We start from the raw sequence: 22,919 nt of genomic DNA, 5'->3' as shown, positions 1-22,919 counted from the left end.
ATTTATGAACAACCTGTAATTTTTGGCAAATTACCAGAATATCAAATATACACTCAACAAAAATATAAACGTAACACTTTTGGTTTTGCTCCCATTTTGTATGAGATGAACTCAAAAGATCTAAAACTTTTTCCACATACACAATATCACCATTTTCCTCAAATATTGTTCACAAACCAGTCTAAATCTGTGACAGTGAGCACTTCTCCTTTGCTGAGATAATCCATCCCACCTCACAGGTGTGCCATATCAAGATGCTGATTAGACACCATGATTAGTGCACAGGTGTGCCTTAGACTGCCCACAATAAAAGGCCACTCTGAAAGGTGCAGTTTTGTTTTATTGGGGGGGGGGGGGGGTACCAGTCAGTATCTGGTGTGACCACCATTTGCCTCATGCAGTGCAACACATCTCCTTCGCATAGAGTTGATCAGGTTGTCAGTTGTGGCCTGTGGAATGTTGGTCCACTCCTCTTCAATGGCTGTGCAAAGTTGCTGGATATTGGCAGGAACTGGTACACGCTGTCGTATACGCCAGTGCAGAGCATCCCAAACATGCTCAATGGGTGACATGTCCGGTGAGTATGCCAGCCATGCAAGAACTGGGACCTTTTCAGCTTCCAAGAATTGTGTACAGATCCTTGCAACATGGGGCCGTGCATTATCCTGCTGCAACATGAGGTGATGTTCTTGGATGTATGGCACAACAATGGGCCTCAGGATCTTGTCACGGTATCTCTGTGCATTCAAAATGCCATCAATAAAATGCACGTGTTCTTCGTCCATAACAGACGCCTGCCCATACCATAACCCCACCACCACCATGGGCCACTCGATCCACAACATTGACATCAGAAAACCGCTCACCCACACGACGCCACACACGCTGTCTGCCATCTGCCCTGGACAGTGTGAACCGGGATTCATCCGTGAAGAGAACACCTCTCCAACGTGCCAAACGCCAGCGAATGTCAGCATTTGCCCACTCAAGTCGGTTAAGACGACGAACTGGAGTCAGGTCGAGACCCCGATGAGGACGACGAGCATGCAGATGAGCTTCCCTGAGACGGTTTCTGACAGTTTGTGCAGAAATTCTTTGGTTATTCAAACCGACTGTTTCAGCAGCTGTCCGAGTGGCTGGTCTCAGACGATCTTGGAGGTGAACATGCTGGATGTGGAGGTCCTGGGCTGGTGTGGTTACACGTGGTCTGCGGTTGTGAGGCTGGTTGGATGTACTGCCAAATTCTCTGAAACGCCTTTGGAGACGGCTTATGGTAGAGAAATGAATGTTCAATACACGAGTAATAGCTCTGGCTGACATTCCTGCTGTCAGCATGCCAATTGCACGCTCCCTCAAATCTTGCGACATCTGTGGCATTGTGCTGTGGTAAAACTGCAGCAGTCTAAGGCACACCTGTGCACTAATCATGGTGTCTAATCAGCATCTTGATATGGCACACCTGTGAGGTGGGATGGATTATCTCAGCAAAGGAGAAGTGCTCACTATCACAGATTTAGACTGGTTTGTGAACAATATTTGAGGAAAATGGTGATATGTATGTGGAAAAAGTTTTAGAGCTTTTGAGTTCATCTCATACAAAATGGGAGCAAAACCAAAAGTGTTATGTTTATATTTTTGTTGAGTGTGTATATATATTCTAATGATGTGAGGCTGAATTTTCATTAGTTTCTGCAGACTGCAGGTGATCATGTCATAGCACACTGACATTTTACAAGTGATTGCGGCAAAGTGGAACTCAGCTTTGGCCAAATCGAGGTAAAAAAAGATTTTGAAACCTAAAGTGCAGGGTGGTTTGTACACATAATAATGGCTATTTTCCTGAGATGTCCATCGCAGTAATATTTCAGGATCCCTTAACAAATCACTGTATTATCACTGTAATCACCCCCTACCCCTAAAGTTAGTCAAACAAGTGGACTCATGATCCTTTTGAATTACAAAGTATGTACACCTTTGTATAAAGTACAATCTATACACTTAAACATGATTAACTCCCCCAAGGAGTTAATGTTTTCACCTTTGCAGGATAACTCAAAAGTGAAGAACGGATTTCAATTCAAATTGATGGGCAGAAAGATAATGTTCTGAAAAATAAGTAATTCGATTTTGGAGGTGAAACAGAATGTATTTGCGAACTGAGACCCATCAAAATGTTTGTCACAAAGCAACATTTAATTCAAAAAATTTTGCAAGAACAAGTTGATCAAATTTGATGAGTAACTGAAAAATGTCTTAGAGAATGAATTTGATCCAGAACATATTTTGGCTCCATAAGTTTTAAGCATTATGTGGCCTTGGCAGAGGTATGCGCTGTTTGTGCTTCACATTTACACAGACTCTTGCAACATTTTTAATCTGAGTTTTAACCTCAGTTTTTATTACATCACCATGAAAAGAAACTGGTGGGCCACAGAAAATGGGAATCCCTGTGAGAAAAAATTTTGCTCATTAAATCAACAAGAATTCCACTGATACAAACAGGTAAGGCCACAGTGGAAACAGGCAGCGCTCTGGGACAGAGTAATCATTTCAGGACCGTGTTAGACAATGTGGTCATAAACGGTTACTTCAAGTTCTGTCACCAGGTTCTGTACTACATGGTTGGATCTCTCAGCCTGAGAAATAAATGCATTACAACATACAAATGCCTCAATGATGCGAGCTACAAAGGCTCACCATACATCCCCTCATCAAAGCGTTTTTTGAAATGTTGCCATGTCTGTTCACATTGTAAAATCAAATGTTGACAGCAAAATACTGGGACTTAAGAGCAATTACTGGCATGTTTGCAGACCTACCGTGTCTTTTGTTGGGGGGGGGGCATTTATCATTCTACAGAATGATAATACAGTAATAATAATATATACAAATAATAAATGAGTGCAATGGTACAAGTATTTGAAAGGTGAAAGACGGCACATCCCATCTTTCAATGAATGAAAACATTCTTTTCATTGCACGAATGGAAAACAATTATTTACTTTATATGACCCCTAAATAGATCAAATTCAAGGGAAGTTCACATGCTTTCAATAGCTTCCTCATATTTTGGATGCATTTTTACAAGAAGCTAGTGTAATCATGCAATGGCAGGAAATGTATGAAGCCTAAATGAACCAAATGGCTTGATTAAAGACTTAAATCGTGTAACTGATTATTTTTCAATACAATGAAACAGCAAAGCAATACCAATCCACAAATGAAATGACAAGGATCTATTTTGGTGTTGTATAACTGCTAGCCCACTACATGTGAATATTTGTGTTTTGGGAATGTCCCACATCCTCTGACTTCCAGGGATCCCGAGAAGTTTAATTCATCATTTGGCCAGTCATCTTTTACTGGCCAGTCTGGCCCAGTCTTTTCATGTAAGCGTCCCAGCCAGACTTCTTGTATGTCTCAGCAGCCATCAGCCTGTCAGGGGCTTCTAAGATACCACGACCAACGATGATGATGTCAGAACCTCTGTTAAAAATAACTTCCTCTGGGCTGCTGTACTGCTGGCACAATGAATCTCCTGTAGAAAGAAAATGTTAGGAGATGGACAGTTACTTCTGAGGACTAAGTCAAATGCACAGGAGCTGCTATTTATTGAACATCACCACCCTGTGGTGAAGCGAAATCATTACACCAAAAATGATCAGACTGGAAATTTTCATTTTAACATAGGGGGTTGGGGAGGAGGGACTTAAGACATATTTGTTGTGTTGGGACAACTGACAGCTGTGAATCTTTTAAATAAATCATACAGAAAGCATTATCTCACTGATACACACACCAGTTTTAAAGTCCCAAAAGTGATGGAACAAATTAGCTTCATGCCAATACTATCAAATAAAAATACAATAAATCCATTAAGTTACCATAGTAGAGAAGCTTGAATCTTCGACTGGACTGGGTTGCTTGATGCGAGGACGTTTCGCTTCTATTCGCAGAAGCTTCCTCAGCTAAATTTCTCGCTCTGGTAGACTGACTCCTCTCTTGACTCTTGTAGAGAAGAACGTTCTTTTCTACAAGAGTCAAGACAGAAGTCAGACTACCAGAGCGAGAAATTTAGCTGAGGAAGCTTCTGCGAATAGAAGCGAAATGTCCTCGTGTCAAGCAACCCAGTCCAGTCGAAGATTCAAGCTTCTCTACTATGGAAACCACCTGGACAACTGAGACCCTTCACAGAAACCATTAAGATACCATAATTGCCCAGGGTGGAGCATCAGCCCACCCCCTTTTTTGAGGAAAGTTGGTTAAATGCCCACTTGAAATTTTCACAATGATTTTTCAGTCTGACTTGTGATGACATCATCAGTTTGACCTGTGCTCTTGTTGTCGTGGAAAAAACAAGAAGTGTTCTGTGACAATGGCTAGCTTTGTACAAGCCCCAACAACACGGTGCAGGAGCTAATTTCAGTTTGTCTTTACCCGTCAAGTCATTTTTTACATCTGCAAAATGAGTTCCTTGTCCGCTGATGTCTGCAAAGTTCGCCAAAGCTTTGTGCATGTTCAAAACTTTAAACGGTGATGAGGCAGAGACCTTAAATGCTGCCTGCCCCATTATACGCCGGTTTGTGCTCTGCTTGGTTTTTAATTTTTTTTTTTCTGCAGCTGTCTGATGGATCACTTTGGCTTTCTGACTCACCAAACTCTAGCACCACCCGAGAAAAGACCAACACAGCATAGGAGAGCGCTCTCTCTGTCTCGCTCTCTTTTTCTTCACTGCTTCTCCCTTTTTCTCCCATTTCTATCTCCCTCTCCTCTCTGCAAGGAGGCGTAGGCACACAAAAAGTGAAGAAACATTACGTCATGCTTTCAGACCACCTAAAATCCAGAACTTCAATAAACTGGGAGAATGCTTCTGGTTGTTGCAGATTCTCAGTGGAAATGTGATGCTGTCTGTCCATTAGCGCACCAACTCCATGGGAGACTGACGAATTTGCCAATAGACAAAATATTTAAATACTTTGGCAGTCAGAGCGGGACAGCGCAAACACAGGAGCACTTCTGGACCTGAACACGGAGAAAACTGACATCACCTGTCGACAGTCGGAGACAGCCTGGATGTTCCACTGTTGTCAGTGAAAGGCTGATGGGAAAAACATGGATTTTTTTTTTTTATCTTAACAAGCGGGAATCACGTGGATTATTTAACTGCAGAATCACCTGGAACTAAAACAGGTAGGAATTTTTCGAAGTTTACATGAGTTTTCTGCTTTAATATAAACACTGTCCAAAATGTTTCAGTGAAGTAAATTATTGTCCGTGTGGTGAACACTAAGAACTAACCAAGCCAGCTGAGAGATGTAGTCCCTCCAGTGTGTCCTGGGTCTTCCACCGGGCCTCCTCCCAATGGGACGTGCCCGGAACACCTCTCCAACGAGGCGTCCAGGGGGCATCCGGAAGAGATGCCCGAGCCACCTCAACTGACTCCTTTCGACGTGGAGGAGCAGCGGCTCAACTCCGAGCTCCTCCCGAGTGACCGAGCTCCTCACCCTATCTCTAAGGGAGCGCCCAGCCACCCTGCGGAGGAAACTCATCTCGGCTGCTTGTACTCGCGATCTCGATCTTTCGGTCATGAGCCAAACCTCATGACCATAGGTGAGGATCGGAACGTAGATTGATCGGTAAATCGAGAGCTTTGCCCCCCTACTCAGCTCTCTCTTCACCACGACGGTCCGATACAGCGACCGCATCACTGCAGATGCTGCACTGATCCGTCTATCAATCTCACGCTCCATCCGTCCCTCACTCGTGAACAAGACCCCGAGATACTTAAACTCCTCCACTTGAGGCAAGGACAGTCCACCGACCTGAAGAGGGCAAAGCACCTTTTTCCGATCGAGAACCATGGCCTCGGATTTGGAGGTGCTGATTTTCATCCCGGACACTTCACACTCGGCTGCAAACCGCCCCAGTGCACGCTGAAACCACATATTTTATTCAAATGCGCAGTCCGACAACCATATTTGGCCGAGCTTGTGCAAACACCCACCCCCACTAAGAGTAGAATTTTGCGCAGAACACCCAGGGCGCTCTGACGCGCGAATACAGGCCTTTTTTCTCATTCTGACCATGATCACATGAATTATGTTTTCATTTTGTTGACTAGTAACAGTGATTATAGATTTGATTTCATTAAAATTTTTTAGAAATATTGGCAGCATGAAGAAGTTTAATTTAATATTGTGAGCTACTGGGTTAGAGCTTAATTGGCATAAAGCTATTTTTAAAATGACCAAGTCAAAAATGATCTGCCTACATTACAAACACTGAACATATATTGGCTGATCAATTAAACATAGTGTAGAACTGCAGGGATTAAAGCAAAAAATAATAATAATCTGATTTTTTTTTTTGCAGTGCACAGTCGGTTTGAGCTTTTGTGTGCATTTTGTTTTTACCAACTCATTTAGCTGATTCAATCATCAACCAGACAGCACACCTCAGGCAGAACGTTTGTAACACATTAACTTAGATCATGACATTTTGTCAACTCTCATAAGTCTTTGCTGGTCTCCATTGTCATCTGTGATTTGCGTTTACACCAAGCTTGCATTGCGACTGAATTGTGCAAATGAAAAATATGCTAATATCCACGATCACTGATGCAACCCCATGCAGAGTCAATTGAGAGTCTATTACAAACCCACAGGATCAAGTTGAGAGTGAGTTGAGACGTGAGAGTTTATCAAGACCGACTGTGAGACCCATGTATCTGTTAACTGGTCGTACTACGTGTGAAAGTGTTTTGAACAGTTCAATACACTCGCACACCTGTTGGAGACCGATGGGGAGTAATGGTGACCAAGAGGGATCTTTTTTCCAACCAAGGAGACCCCACTGTGACCAGCCTCAATCCCCAGTGAGAGTCAGTGAGAGTGACGAGGAGCAGAGGCCATTTTTGGATCATAACTCTAAGTGAAAGTGACTTCTTGTAACTGGACAGCAGTCTTGTGACTGAAAAAAGTCACAAAACTGACATCCTTCTGGCAATATCAAATAATTAACACCTTTTATTGGCATTAATTATTTGATATTGCCAGAATTTATTTTACCTGAGTGTGGCTCGTGAGAAATAGTCACCCAGTATACGGGACATTCTGGTGGTTGTAACATCAACAAAACAACACAATTCAAGTTTGAAAGGAGTTGGTTAGTGAGTATTCACGGCAGCGACTGACCACAGAACATACACCAAGCTACGTGAGAGTTAGCTTGTATCCAGCCCACTAAACCCAAAGTAATGCGAGTATAAGCAGACATGCACATAACTGGTACTCATGGTGCTTGTGCATGCTAAAAATAAATGATGTGCAGCAGAAACACAAGGAAAGTGCTTCATAAGAGGAAAGCAATGACAGATTGTAGGTAAAGTGTTTCCCTCTGCTGGGCATCAATGATGTTTAGCACACACGAGCACCATGAGTACCAGTTATGTGCACCCCTGAGTATAAGACTTTCCAAGCCCATTGCCTGAAATTTAGACAACAATGAAGATGGTATTCTATTATTTAGTATCACATTGTTGGACTGCCGAAATTAAAGCTCAATAATGACTAAAATCTAACCAAATGCTGATTAAAGAAAATTGGAATTCTAAATCAATAAGCAATCACTTCACCTCCAGTCTGCATCTGTACTCCAGGAGTCATGTGAAGGAACTCTGGTCTGTTGCTGACCTTAGAGCCACAGATAAAGCCGATCACAAAGTCAGACTGATCCTCTGCCATCTTCAGCTGTAACACAAACAGCAAGTACGAACCTATAAGCCCAAAGTCATGAACGGCTACATCTGTGTTAAAAGAGAAATGCTTACTGCTGCCTTTGTGTAATCCCCAGTGGCCAGCGAGCCTTCACAGCTCATCTGTGCTATGAGCAAGCAGCCTCGGTCCAAAGGCTTTCCGACAACACTCAGACCCTTCACCACTCCAGGCCCAGGCACCACATGAGCGTTTACAATGTGTGACCACGAGGAGATCTGGTACATGCCACCTGAAAAATGTATACGTTAATACCACAGACTACATATATCCTGGGAAAACCCTCCGTGACATCATCCACAGGTTTTCTGAAAAGCTGGTTTGAAGCCCAAACTGGGCAGTTCCAAATGTCACCATCTTGGAAGTGCTTAGTTCCCAGCCAACCAATAAATAATAGTATTTATTTGTAAAGCACTTTCAGAGAATTCAAAGCGCTGTAAAACTGAGCCCATAGGATGTTAAACCATAAAAACGTACACAACATATAAGCTTAAAACATTAAAATCAAAAACTACAAGTGAGGACATCAGAACATATATATCTAAACCATACTTCACAACCCTCAAAAGTTATATGCCTTCAAAAAAGTCAATCTTATGTTTGGCCTTAAATATCTCAACAGACATCGACTGCCACACTAACTGCCAAACCGTTCTTCAAAGTCAATGCACAATATGAGAAAGATTTACCTCCACCGTCATCTTTATCTTTGATGCACACAACAAACCCGCTCCCTCTCAACACAGGGAGTGTGCTGGCACATAACACTTTAATAACTCAAATGAGAGAGTGAACAGCCACTCAGTATCTAAAAAGTCAAAAGCCGAACCTTGAAATGGGTAACAAGGTGGAGCTAAGATGCCAAAAATATGCTTTAATCAAACACTGGAACTAAAGTTAGTCTCAGTTTGGTTCCAGTGTTTGATTAAAGCATGTTTTTGCAGTATGAGTGTGTTTTCATGGCAGGTGCTTAGGGTGGGTATTAAAATGTATGTCTGGTTTATTGCTTCTGTAACAGATGAACCATCAGTGGTCCGAATGTGACCAAGCTACCGAAAACTGTTAATTAGTGCCAACAGTGCTGACATACAAATATTTCACTCAAGCACCAATTTCTTAGATGGTCCACTGCTATAGTTGATGGCACTGTAAGCCATTATTGCAGATATTTGTAATAGATAGGTCAGAAAGGAGAAATGCTGTCAACTCCACAGCAGCTAGCAGCCAGTGATAGCAGGACCCTAGAATCTTCTCGCCGGCACAGCTCTCCCTTAAAGTGACCACCCCTCGACTTTATGGCTTAAAATAGATTAAACTGATGAATAACTATACATTTACTAGCGTGTTACCCGTGGGGATCCACGGGCTCTAGATTGGGTAGTGTTTATAGAATAGGTAGCTGACATTTTTAAAGGGTGATTAATAAATTGTGCAAAGTCAGAATGGTGTGCAAGTCCAGAATGTTTTTAGAACCTTAGACCTCAACAATTTTTAGAAGTGGAACTCAACCCGTTTATTTCCTGTTAATTATGTAATTTTTTTAACATTAATTTACTGTCTTAATGTATGTAGAAATTGTTTAGGTTCTTGTTATCACATACACACTATTATTAAAATATTTTCAATTCATTTTATTTCATTTATATAGCGCCAAATCACAACAAAGTTGCTTCAAGGTGCTTTATGCAAGTAAGGTCGAACCTTACTTGTGTAAGTATTTTATTATTACTTCTATTTTGTCATTTGATTTTTAAAAGGACCACAATGGATATAGGCATTTTTAACTTTCTTGTGTCAACCATGTATTTTTAATGTATTTACAGTTATATTATGTACTTAGATTGAACTTACTGAATAAAATCACGCATGCACGCACTCTCGCTTTTAATATAAAGATGATTTACCACCCCTGGTGGAATGTCATGTGAGTCCAGAATGTAATTAGCAACGTTAGCTAATATCCGTGATTTCTCCAAAAATACAACCCCTGGCAAAAATTATGGAATCACCGGCCTCGGAGGATGTTCATTCAGTTGTTTAATTTTGTAGAAAAAAGCAGATCACAGACATGACACAAAACTAAAGTCATTTAAAATGGCAACTTTGTGGCTTTAAGAAACACTATAAGAAATCAAGAAAAAAAATTGTGGCAGTCAGTAACGGTTACTTTTTCAGACCAAGCAGAGGGAAAAAAAAAATGGAATCACTCAATTCTGAGGAAAAAATTATGGAATCATGAAAAACAAAAGAACGCTCCAACACATCACTAGTATTTTGTTGCACCACCTCTGGCTTTTATAACAGCTTGCAGTCTCTGAGGCATGGACTTAATGAGTGACAAACAGTACTCTTCATCAATCTGGCTCCAACTTTCTCTGACTGCTGTTGCCAGATCAGCTTTGCAGGTTGGAGCCTTGTCATGGACCATTTTCTTCAACTTCCACCAAAGATTTTCAATTGGATTAAGATCCGGACTATTTGCAGGCCATGACATTGACCCTATGTGTCTTTTTGCAAGGAATGTTTTCACAGTTTTGGCTCTATGGCAAGATGCATTATCATCTTGAAAAATGATTTCATCATCCCCAAACATCCTTTCAATTGATGGGATAAGTGTCCAAAATATCAACATAAACTTGTGCATTTATTGATGACGTAATGACAGCCATCTCCCCAGTGCCTTTACCTGACATGCAGCCCCATTATCATCAATGATTGTGGAAATTTACATGTTCTCTTCAGGCAGTCATCTTTATAAATCTCACTAGAACGGCACCAAACAAAAGTTCCAGCATCATCACCTTGCCCAATGCAGATTCGAGATTCATCACTGAATATGACTTTCATCCAGTCATCCACAGTCAATCAATTTCAATCAATCAATTTTTTTATATAGCGCCAAATCACAACAAACAGTTGCCCCAAGGCGCTTTATATTGTAAGGCAAGGCCATACAATAATTATGTAAAACCCCAACGGTCAAAACGACCCCCTGTGAGCAAGCACTTGGCTACAGTGGGAAGGAAAAACTCCCTTTTAACAGGAAGAAACCTCCAGCAGAACCAGGCTCAGGGAGGGGCAGTCTTCTGCTGGGACTGGTTGGGGCTGAGGGAGAGAACCAGGAAAAAGACATGCTGTGGAGGGGAGCAGAGATCGATCACTAATGATTAAATGCAGAGTGGTGCATACAGAGCAAAAAGAGAAAGAAACAGTGCATCATGGGAACCCCCCAGCAGTCTACGTCTATAGCAGCATAACTAAGGGATGGTTCAGGGTCACCTGATCCAGCCCTAACTATAAGCTTTAGCAAAAAGGAAAGTTTTAAGCCTAATCTTAAAAGTAGAGAGGGTGTCTGTCTCCCTGATCTGAACTGGGAGCTGGTTCCACAGGAGAGGAGCCTGAAAGCTGAAGGCTCTGCCTCCCATTCTACTCTTACAAACCCTAGGAACTACAAGTAAGCCTGCAGTCTGAGAGCGAAGCGCTCTATTGGGGTGATATGGTACTACGAGGTCCCTAAGATAAGATCGGACCTGATTATTCAAAACCTTATAAGTAAGAAGAAGAATTTTAAATTCTATTCTAGAATTAACAGGAAGCCAATGAAGAGAGGCCAATATGGGTGAGATATGCTCTCTCCTTCTAGTCCCCGTCAGTACTCTAGCTGCAGCATTTTGAATTAACTGAAGGCTTTTTAGGGAACTTTTAGGACAACCTGATAATAATGAATTACAATAGTCCAGCCTAGAGGAAATAAATGCATGAATTAGTTTTTCAGCATCACTCTGAGACAAGACCTTTCTGATTTTAGAGATATTGCGTAAATGCAAAAAAGCAGTCCTACATATTTGTTTAATATGCGCTTTGAATGACATATCCTGATCAAAAATGACTCCAAGATTTCTCACAGTATTACTAGAGGTCAGGGTAATGCCATCCAGAGTAAGGATCTGGTTAGACACCATGTTTCTAAGATTTGTGGGGCCAAGTACAATAACTTCAGTTTTATCTGAGTTTAAAAGCAGGAAATTAGAGGTCATCCATGTCTTTATGTCTGTAAGACAATCCTGCAGTTTAGCTAATTGGTGTGTGTCCTCTGGCTTCATGGATAGATAAAGCTGGGTATCATCTGCGTAACAATGAAAATTTAAGCAATACCGTCTAATAATACTGCCTAAGGGAAGCATGTATAAAGTGAATAAAATTGGTCCTAGCACAGAATCTTGTGGAACTCCATAATTAACTTTAGTCTGTGAAGAAGATTCCCCATTTACATGAACAAATTGTAATCTATTAGACAAATATGATTCAAACCACCGCAGCGCAGTGCCTTTAATACCTATGGCATGCTCTAATCTCTGTAATAAAATGTTATGGTCAACAGTATCAAAAGCAGCACTGAGGTCTAACAGAACAAGCACAGAGATGAGTCCACTGTCCGAGGCCATAAGAAGATCATCTGTAACCTTCACTAATGCTGTTTCTGTACTATGATGAATTCTAAAACCTGACTGAAACTCTTCAAATAGACCATTCCTCTGCAGATGATCAGTTAGCTGTTTTACAACTACCCTTTCAAGAATTTTTGAGAGAAAAGGAAGGTTGGAGATTGGCCTATAATTAGCTAAGATAGCTGGGTCAAGTGATGGCTTTTTAAGTAATGGTTTAATTACTGCCACCTTAAAAGCCTGTGGTACATAGCCAACTAACAAAGATAGATTGATCATATTTAAGATCGAAGCATTAAATAATGGTAGGGCTTCCTTGAGCAGCCTGGTAGGAATGGGGTCTAATAAACATGTTGATGGTTTGGATGAAGTAACTAATGAAAATAACTCAGACAGAACAATCGGAGAGAAAGAGTCTAACCAAATACCGGCATCACTGAAAGCAGCCAAAGATAACGATACGTCTTTGGGATGGTTATGAGTAATTTTTTCTCTAATAGTTAAAATTTTGTTAGCAAAGAAAGTCATGAAGTCATTACTAGTTAAAGTTAATGGAATACTCAGCTCAATAGAGCTCTGACTCTTTGTCAGCCTGGCTACAGTGCTGAAAAGAAACCTGGGGTTCTTATTTTCACGATTGCTTTTCCTTAGCCCATTGTAACCTTGTTTTTTTCTGTTTAGGTGTTAATGATGGCTTTCGTTTAGCTTTTCTGTATGTAAATCCCATTTCCTTTAGGCCGTTTCTTACAGTTCGGTCACAGACGTTGACTTCGTTCCTCATTTGTTTTGTTGTGCATTTTCGATTTTTGAGACATATTGCTTTAAGTTTTCTGTCTTGACGCTTTGATGTCTACCTTGGTCTACCAGTATGTTTGCCTTTAACAAACCTTCCCATGCTGTTTGTATTTGGTCCAGAGTTTAGACACAGCTGACTGTGAACAACCAACATCTTTTGCAACATTGCGTGATGATTTACCCTCTTAAGAGTTTGATAATCCTCTCCTTTGTTTCAACTGACACCTCTCGTGTTGGAGCCATGATTCATGTCAGTCCACTTGGTGCAACAGCTCTCCAAGGTGTGATCACTCCTTTTTAGATGCAGACTAACAAGCAAATCTGATTTGATGCAGGTGTTAGTTTTGGGGATGAAAATTTACAGGGTGATTCCATAATTTATTCCTCAGAATTGAGTAAGTCCATATTTTTTTCCCTCTGCTTGGTCTAAAAAAGTAACCGTTACTGACTGCCACAATTTTTTTTCCTGATTTCTTATAGTGTTTCTTAAAGCCAGAAAGTTGACATCTGAAATGACTTTAGTTGTGTCATGTCTGTGATCTGCTTTTTTTCTACAAAATTAAACAACTGAATGAACATCCTCCGAGGCTGGTGATTCCATAATTATTGCCAGGGGTTGTATTAGTCCCATCAAGTTTCTGTTTTCACAGCGTTCATCCTTGAGGCAAAATACGTAGGCATACCAAACGGCAAATGTTAGTTCTCGCTGGTTTCTGTGTGATCAAAGCCATATACACACATGCATGCACACAAAGGCCACTTGGCTATTATGTGTGTGTGTGTGTAATTCATTCATCCCACAGAGTTATCATGAATGAAGAAATTAGCTGTAGAGACCAAAACTGTTTTTTTAAACCCATCTGTGGGTGGATCAGGGAAAATTGGAAAACATGCATGGCAGGTGATCTCCAGGAGCAGAGCTGATTGTAAATGATCAATGGTAATTCCTTTACTTGTCAACCTACAGCACCTGGAGGACAGTCATGGAATAGCAAGTAATACTGCAACAATAATTACAGGCACGCTGGCAGGAAAAGAAAGCAAACCCCAAACCCTTATCTTCCGCATACTGACTTAAAAAAAATAAACCCTTAAGTCAAACATTACCTAAACTACATCCATTTTCTCACCTTCATACTGGTGCTTAACCGTGTTTCCAATGTCCGCAAACTTGCGATCTTCAAAGATGAGGAAGTTGTGCTGCTCAGCCAAAGCCTGCAGTGTCTGGTTGAATGCTGCATTATAGTCCTGTTAGCAGCATAACTGTAACATTAGCTGGTTCATCCTGATAACATCACTGTGTAAACTACAAGCAGTTTTCTCAAATACCTTTAGTATGTCGACATGAGTCTTTAACATGCAGATCTTTGGACCTAAACTGTCCACTAGCTGGAGCAGCTCATTAGTACTGGTCACATCAGCAGACAAACAAAGGTTCGAGTGCTTCTCATCCATGATCTTCAGCAGCTTTGATGCCAAAGGGTGAATGTCTGCAGACAGGAAGAGGGGAATTCAATTTTTATATATAGCCCCAAATCAGCATAATGTAAGCCGCCCCACCGCACTTCACAGGGGTAAGGTCCAAATACATACAATGTTCCACAGAAATCTTCATGTTGGCTTTACCAGCTTTTACTCATGACCAAAGAGATGAAGGCTGAAGGTTATTACGCCAACCATTTGCACAGTCATCTGAAACAGTGCAAAATCACAGTTTCCACAAAAAGAAAAATCCTCCTCATTCATCAGATTTCTCTCTTTTCCTGTTCTAGAAAGGGACATCTGTATCACCCAAGGAAGACCATGCCTGCTGCCACAACTAACCAAAACAGTCAATCAAATCCTCTGCTCATCTACTGCCAAATTACAGCAAAGGACGTTAAAATTTAAAGCCCTCTCATTGGCTTTTCACTGAGAAAATATAGTGCTTGGGATCATTTTGTTCCAGAGAAGGTAAGCTTTCTATTAAGTCAAGTCTAGGAGCATGCACTGGTGTTGCACATAACTAGACCCATGACACCATGGAACCCCCATGTGTCCTGAATAGCAAGCACCCAGACAGATTTCAAGTAATTTTACATGTTGCATCAAAAATAAACTGTGTGTTTTCTTGAGTTTTATGTAGATTTTGGCCTTAGAGAATTATGATATAGATTATTATTAGAAATGATTTATTTTGTAAAAAATTACTGCAGATTCACATTCTCTCAGAACAGGGACCATAATGACACTACAGGTAATGTGAAGTGCAGACTTTTGGCTGTCTGTCTGAATGGGCTGTTCCACCTGTTGTTCAATTTAGGGAGTGGGTTGTATTTAACTGACAATAGTCACAACAGAGGCGTGAAATCCCAAATAAGCAAGGGTTCAGATTTTTTTTCTTTTTTGCATAAAATAACTGACAATAAAATACACTTACGTAATGGCATATTTGAAAATCAAAATGTGTAATACTTGTGTACACGATCATTAATTAACAAAATACATGAATGCAGAGATGGACATACTTGGCAGCGCGGCTCTGGCTGCGTAGCTCAGCTCCTCATTCTGATCTATACGTGGTTGTTTGGCAGCAAGAACATCACTGCAGCCATGTTTCCTCAGGGCTGGAAGACACAATTAAAATTGGAATTTAGTACAACACAAACATATGTAAACCAAAAGACTTTAACCACATCCCAATAAACAATGTGTCATGTTTCCAAATGTACCTGAATTTGTTATTGTCCAAGATGAACTTGCGGACATTCTGTGAGGTTTGGGCATCGATGCATTCAGCTGCTTGCAGCACGTTGAGCAGTTTAAACATGGAGATGACCGGATGAAGCTTAATTCCTCGAGACGCCAACATGTCAACAGCACCTTGCTCCCGATCAATTAGTACTATGGCATCTGTCACCTTTATTTCACACACACACACACACACACACACAAACACCATTCAAAAGGAATCTGCCTGCACTATGGGCAGTTTTAATGCTGATAAAAAATAACTTCGCACAGAAGACGTTTTTGCAGGGTTCCAACAGCTAGAAGGGAACTTTCAAAGTTTTTGGAGTTTACAAAGGTATGCACTTTATTGAGTTGGTAATTTTTGTGCACGTCTAACTGTGAGTGGACTGGAGGAGGGAATCCATAGAGAGTTCAGATTCCTACACACAAATGTCACTGAAGCATTCAAACACAGAACCTTCTGCTGTGAAGCTGTGTGGAACACTGTAATTAACACTGAACCACCTTTAATTTCAGTATTATCTCGAATGTAAGTATGTCAATACTCCACCTGAAGTCCATGCTTGTGTAGCAGGTCTGCAGTCTCCAGAATGCTGGAACCGCTGGTCACCGTGTCCTCAATGACCAAACAGGTATCACCTTCAGAAAACGAGCCCTCCAACATTTTCTTAGTTCCTAGGAGAGTTACAAAAAGAAGAACATTCATCTAAGAGGTGGAAACTTATTTTAACCTAGGGTCGTCCTTTTTACACTGAAACAGCAGTGATGCCACTGACTGAGTTGAACAAGCTTACGCAGGAAACCTGCACAACTATAACAATAATGTCAAACACTTCTAAGACATTCACCATAGTCTTTGGCCTCCTTTCGCCTGATGAGCATGGGCAATTCATTCGTAGCACAGATAATTGTAGCTAGCGGCAGTGCTGTGTATGGAACGCCACACACGGAGTCAAACTTCAGTTCTTCGTCCTGTGCCCGCTGGTACATCAGACCTGACACCTGCAATCAAAAACAGACATACATTCACTAACCAAGGCAACAACTTCCTGTCGAAAGAAAAAAAAACCTGAACTCTTAGTTGCTAAAATGCCAAGAGGAGCCGGGTTTTACAGAAGTGCATCACATTCACTGGATAAAAAAAGACACCTCATCTCATAATTATGAGAGCATTTTCTCGTAATTACGACATCAATATTTCGTAATTACTAATTATGACAAAAGATCCCATAATTACAACAAGAGGATCTCGTTATTATGAGAAAAGATCACTTATGAGACCAGGAAAGGTGCCACATTAACCACTTCTTCAGTTTCGTTGCCTCAGCTGTACTCCTTGAGGATCTAGGATTTTTAGCAGGTGCTGCACAGTTGTCTGAGTCACTACCAAACCAGCTTGGATGCATTTCAAATGCATGAATTTGTATCCATGAAGCATCCTGTATCGGTTCAACAGCTCCTGCAGAAATAGAGCGACATTCAGCATGTCGGACTGGGTATTCCGCCTGAACAATCCCAACGACCTGAGATGACTGCACAGTGTTGACATACTAATATTAATATCATCCTCATTTTTTAAGAAACATCACTATTTCCCAATGTCTCAAAGCGAAAAGGTAGTAAAAGAAGACTGAATGCGATAGCACGACCACTGCCCACTGATTAGTACTGGACGCCTCGCTAGAGAGGTGTTCCGGGCACGTCCCATTGGGAGGAGGCCCCGGGGAAGACCCAGGACATGCTGGAGGGACTACATCTCTCAGCTGGCTTGGGAACTCCTTGGGGTTCCCCCGGAGGAGCTGGGGGAGGTGTGTGTGGATCGGGAGGTCTGGGCGGCTTTGCTTGAGCTGCTGCCCCCGCGACCCGACTCCGGATAAAGCGGAAGAAAATGGATGGATGATGGAAGAACTTTTTCTGCACATTATCTAATAATTACGGTATAATTTTCTCGTAATTACGAGATAAGGTGTTAAAGTTTTTTTTTTTAATTCTAGTGGAAGCAATGCGCTTCCGTAGGGTTTGCAGTGCATGCACCTTTTTCTTATGCTAATGATGCTCACATTCAGGTGATCATCAAATGAGTGAGAAAAATCTACATATAATCAGCTACATATATGACTGCAAGTGAACAATGCTGGTGTTAGAGACGTGCGGTACACCGGTGTCACAGTCATCACTGGTGTGATAATGTGCCATGATGAAGACTGTGCACTACTGTCAACACCGTGAGAAATGAGTTTTCCCCTCTATAAAGGTAATCGTACAGAACCCTTGCCAGGCCAGATCTTGATTTTATTTATTTATTTTAAATGTCATCAACGAATAACAACACTGAAAAAAAAGAGGAAAAACACCACCAAATGACTGATAATTTGGAAAGCAATAATCATTTTGGTGCTTTTGCAATGCTCTGACCAACCATGCATGGCTATCTGTGATGATCACAGCTCTTTCTTTCTCTGTTCTGCAGAACACCACACGGGAGTCCAAACATCTATTAAATACTTTTCTTACAGATGTAACTGCTTATAAAGTCACATGAATTTCGTAGGAGTTAGAATTACGACTTCAGGGGGCATAAGTGGGAAATTACAACCTACAAGTACAAATATAACTCACAGAAGTACACCCTAAATGGTTTCTTTTACCACAGATTGTTATTATCATCAGCTGATAATCATGTGCAATCAGTGAAGTAATTCAACAATATATAATTTATGTCTTCCTATACATAGATAATTGTGTGAGAAAACTAGTTTTGATCCTATCTACACCATGTCCGGTGTGCTGATGGCTTGGATCACTGGGTGTCATATGGACATATTCAAAATGTTTTATTGCACATCAAACAGAATATTCACATTTCTTCTTCGACTTACGTGTTTAATCCTTTGCTGTGGCTATAAACAGCTTGACAGGGCTTAATCCTCCTACATCCTGGCCAACTCATGAAGAGGTGGAGCGTGAGCAAGACCCTGCCTGATCTGGTGTGAGGAGCTCAGCACTCCCCCTGCCTTCACTGCGCATGCGTCACTTCAGAACGTCGGCAGTGATTCACCGTGATTCAAGATGGGGGGGGGGCAATCACAGTGTGACAGCAGCACATCTGTGACTCTCTGAGTCTGACAGTCTACACCCAAAGCAATCAAACGGAATAATGGGATTACTAACCATCAGATGACAAAGTAAAACCTCTTAAATTATACCAAAGTCAGTTTTAAGCAGAAAATGAGGCGATAATCAGCCAGTCGTTACTGACGTTCTGAAATGACGTAGACGCCGCAAGCACGTCAAACTCAGATGTGCTGTTGCTGCGTTCTAATCGCTTCCCCCATCATTTATGATGAAATAAAGCTGAATTTATTGTGGAAATGATTGTTGTACAAAAGCTTAAGATATCTGTCATTGAGATAAATGATGACTGGAGTGCAGTTTGAAGCAGAAACAAGACAACGCTCAGAAATGATGCTGCTGAGCTCCGAAATGACACGTGCAGTGAAGGCAGGTTTGTAGGAGGGACTGTTCCGTTGCTGACATGGGATTCCAGAACACAATGCAACCAGAACATCGATCTTACTGATCTTGATATCCCATCCAGATCCTGATTTTGCATGGTGTTCAAGAATCTTTCTGATCCCAAATCTAATCCAGATCACCTCCAAAATCCAATGGGGTTTTCAATGACTTAATATCTATCTGTGGTGCAAATTTGGTGAGAATCCTTTAAGCATTTTTGATGTGACTCTTAAAGGTGATAAAGTGAAATCCTGAGCCACAATCCAGATCACTTCCAAAATTTAATGGGGTCTTCCAACACCAATGTGTGGTGAAAGTTCAAAATCTGTGCAGTAGCTTTGACATAATCCTGCTAACAGGCAGACAAATAAATAAATAAACACTGATGATTTTATAATGTCCTTGGCAGACGTAAAAATGACAAAGCTACTGCCTCAGTAACCCTGGAGTGTTACAGCTATTTTGGAGTGGCACCAACATCAGTTAAGGTATGATACCTGCAAACACACTGCTAATGATGCTAATATAAATGAAATAACACTAAAATTTCACTCAATGGAAAAACGCTGATTCGATGATCCATTAGAACAATTAACCACACAACAAACCATCTTATTATAGATATTAACAATTAAAATGCTCAAAAAGGACAGACATGGTCGGACCACAGCCACTGCTAGCGGTCTCTGCAACCAGAGCCGTCTGAAGTAGGCTGACGGCACACAGTACACGTCATTCAAAGAGGCCTTGCCCCTAATTATACAGAATGTTTTGACATAAAAACTTCTTAGACTTATTTAAAAAAAAAAAATAGGAATAGAATTTCACTACACAATTATGGCTATCCAGAGTTTTCATGCATCCCATAATCCCTGCGCGCCAGAGAGTCGCTGCAGTCAAATCCACATGATGACAATTGTAAATGAATATTATACTATAAAAATGTATTTTTTATGCTTTTCATCGCGTTAATAAGAGACTGCATACCCTGAAAACTTGCCAAAACAATTATAACAAATGTGTCTGCTACGTTTAATCTGCGTGGAATTTAATAAAGGCAAACCGAATTTCAGACATATTATATATATTAGTCTGGAACAAAAAGGACAAACAGTGTTGTAAAGAACAATAATCAAGACGTTAAAGAGCAAACTTCACTTTCCCTCTGAACAATGGACAGGAAGCGATTGTAGCTCACAGCAGCTCCCATTGAAAAAAACGGAGAGACAGTGTGTGATTCTCGCATGTTTACATAAAACAAACGCAATAACAATGTCTAAAAACCCAGAGAATATATTCATGAGAGTTTTAGGCACAATATAAAAATAGTTTTATGTTGCGATGTTAATGCTGTTGTCCGCGTGCAGCGGTTAAAGTGCAGCGTGATCAGAGCATCTCAATGCAGTTCTCAATGTTACTGAGATCTCGCAGCGCAGCGACCTCTCCGAGGTTTTGCAGGATTTGAAACCTGAAAAGGGCGGATGAGCAGATAGGCTCTGCCTTTTTTGTATCAAGCAGTTTCTTTCTATTTTTAAATTGGTTATATTAACATGGGTAATGGAAGCGGCAATTCAAGGAAATGCAACTTTTTTGCATTTCTGGCTTGGCTTCATTTTTGACAGCTGGAAGTTGGAGCTACCCTTAAAACTCTGTGGGCGCCCCTGTTCGGATGTCAGAAAACTAATTCAACTTTCAGTTTAAGCTTATTTTAAGAATATACCTATGTACCAATCCAAGAATGATTTGGAGCCACTCACGACAAAAAGTACTGATTTTTGACTACTAGGCTTTAGTCGGTTGAAATCAATCAATCACTCAATTTTATTTATATAGTGCCAAATCACAACAAACAGTTGCCCCAAGGCGCTTTATATTGTAAGGCAAGGCCATACAATAATTACGTAAAAACCCCAACGGTCAAAACGACCCCCTGTGAGCAAACACTTGGTGACAGTGGGAAGGAAAAACTCCCTTTTAACAAGAAGAAACCTCCAGCAGAACCAGGCTCAGGGAGGGGCAGTCTTCTGCTGGGACTGGTTGGGGCTGAGGGAGAGAACCGGAAAAAGACATGCTGTGGAGGGGAGCAGAGAATCGATCACTAATGATTAAATGCAGAGTGGTGCATACAGAGCAAAAAGAGAAAGAAACACTCAGTGCATCATGGGAAACCCCCAGCAGTCTAAGTCTATAGCAGCATAACTAAGGGATGGTTCAGGGTCACCTGATCCAACCCTAACTATAAGCTTTAGCAAAAAGGAAAGTTTTAAGCCTAATCTTAAATGCGACTTTTAGAACTGCTGCGACGTGACGTCTTCACGCTCAGCAGGGAAAACGGCGTTTTCCAAAAACCAAACTGAAAAGATCGGTCACTCTGTTGAGCACGCGTACGATGGATTCAATTGAGTGTGGTTTAATGTTGGGGGCAGCACGTGCGTCGTACCTGCTTCATGAGCGACGGGTGAGACACCAAAACCCTCAAGTCGACGTAAATAGGACTTATTAGGCCGCTCTTCAGTTTGTACTCTCCAAATTTAACCACATTTGCTTCGTACAGCTTCAGAATTACACTATCAATACATGTATCGGCCATCGTATCGTAGTCGCGTGTACAAACTCCTGACCTGAAGCGCTCACAGCCGTAAATAGTTTAAAACAAAGCTGAGGAGAAAACGTGCTCTCCATCGGAAGCAGGAAAGCAGGGTCTTCAAAATAAAAAAATTCTAAAAGTTCATTGATTTTACAGTTTTCAAGGTCTTCCTCTTTTGAAGTTCAAAAATTACAGAAAATATAACTTTTTCAAACCATTTAAAAACTGACAACTGTGCGTCATGAAATTACATTAATTTATAACTCAGTACTTTAGGCTTTTAGTTTGAAGGGAAAATGGCAAAACCACACGTTTTCCTTGGCAGCAGAGGGGGCGGGGCGTTGACGCCATAGACATTATAAAGAGTAGACGCCGCTGATGCGCAAGAAATGCGGCAGCCATCTTGGACCGGTCATCGTAGTGAGACATTTCTGCATAACATCGTCACTCCCGCTGGGATAACTTTATAGTAACCTGATTAAATTCCTTTAAAGAGACAGAAAATGAAAATTTTCTAATGAATTCTTGATGACTCAATAAGTGTCCATTGGTAGTGATTAGTTGTGAAACTGAAAAAATATTTTTGTCAATCCAATTTTGTAGAATTTGATTTGATTTGATTTATTTGGCAATAAAATACAAGTACATAAAATACATACATACAAGATATAAAATTGCCGAGGATAATAAAAAAAAAGCCTAAACACTTATTTCCATTTTGGTCCTCAAGAGACAAAAAAAAAATTAAATTACTAGTAAACAAAATCCTGATAACTATCAACTAAAAGTTTAGAAGGGTCATTCCATGTCAATTCAACGAGGGCCTCACGCACTTTGTCTCAGATTATCTTCAAGTTTTAATCAAATATTCCCAGACTGTTCAGAACAACAAATCTGAAGTTTGAGGGGCTGTAGGCCAAGTAGTTTCTGAGATATGGCCAATTTAGTGTGCACGGGGTCTGACGGTTTTTTTTAGGCAAAAATTATGGCCTTCATTTCTGGAGCCATCTTCAAGGTAGAATATCTCAGCAAATAATGGACTTAGAGGCCTGAAATTTTCTGTGGCAGTTG

General features: G+C 40.9%; 1 protein-coding gene across 1 annotated transcript; it reads right to left on the bottom strand.

Annotated features, from left to right (window-relative positions):
• Positions 1 to 2,359: 2,359 nt before the first annotated feature.
• umps (uridine monophosphate synthetase) lies at positions 2,360 to 21,943 on the bottom strand. Its single transcript, XM_034186796.1, has 10 exons — positions 21,702 to 21,943; positions 16,594 to 16,747; positions 16,296 to 16,420; positions 15,724 to 15,911; positions 15,520 to 15,617; positions 14,342 to 14,502; positions 14,143 to 14,260; positions 7,829 to 8,004; positions 7,634 to 7,748; positions 2,360 to 3,538 (listed from the first exon to the last, which is right to left on the bottom strand). Exons 1-10 carry the CDS (start codon positions 21,849 to 21,851, stop codon positions 3,360 to 3,362), a joined length of 1,464 nt encoding a protein of 487 aa, XP_034042687.1. The 5' UTR covers positions 21,852 to 21,943; the 3' UTR covers positions 2,360 to 3,359.
• Between the last annotated feature and the right edge of the window lie 976 nt (positions 21,944 to 22,919).

This window comes from Thalassophryne amazonica, chromosome 14 (genome assembly GCF_902500255.1).
Source record: "Thalassophryne amazonica chromosome 14, fThaAma1.1, whole genome shotgun sequence".
Taxonomy (NCBI): Eukaryota; Metazoa; Chordata; class Actinopteri; order Batrachoidiformes; family Batrachoididae; genus Thalassophryne; species Thalassophryne amazonica.
The sequence above is the reverse complement of the archived record's forward strand: the minus strand, read 5'-3'. Positions and strand labels throughout refer to the sequence as shown.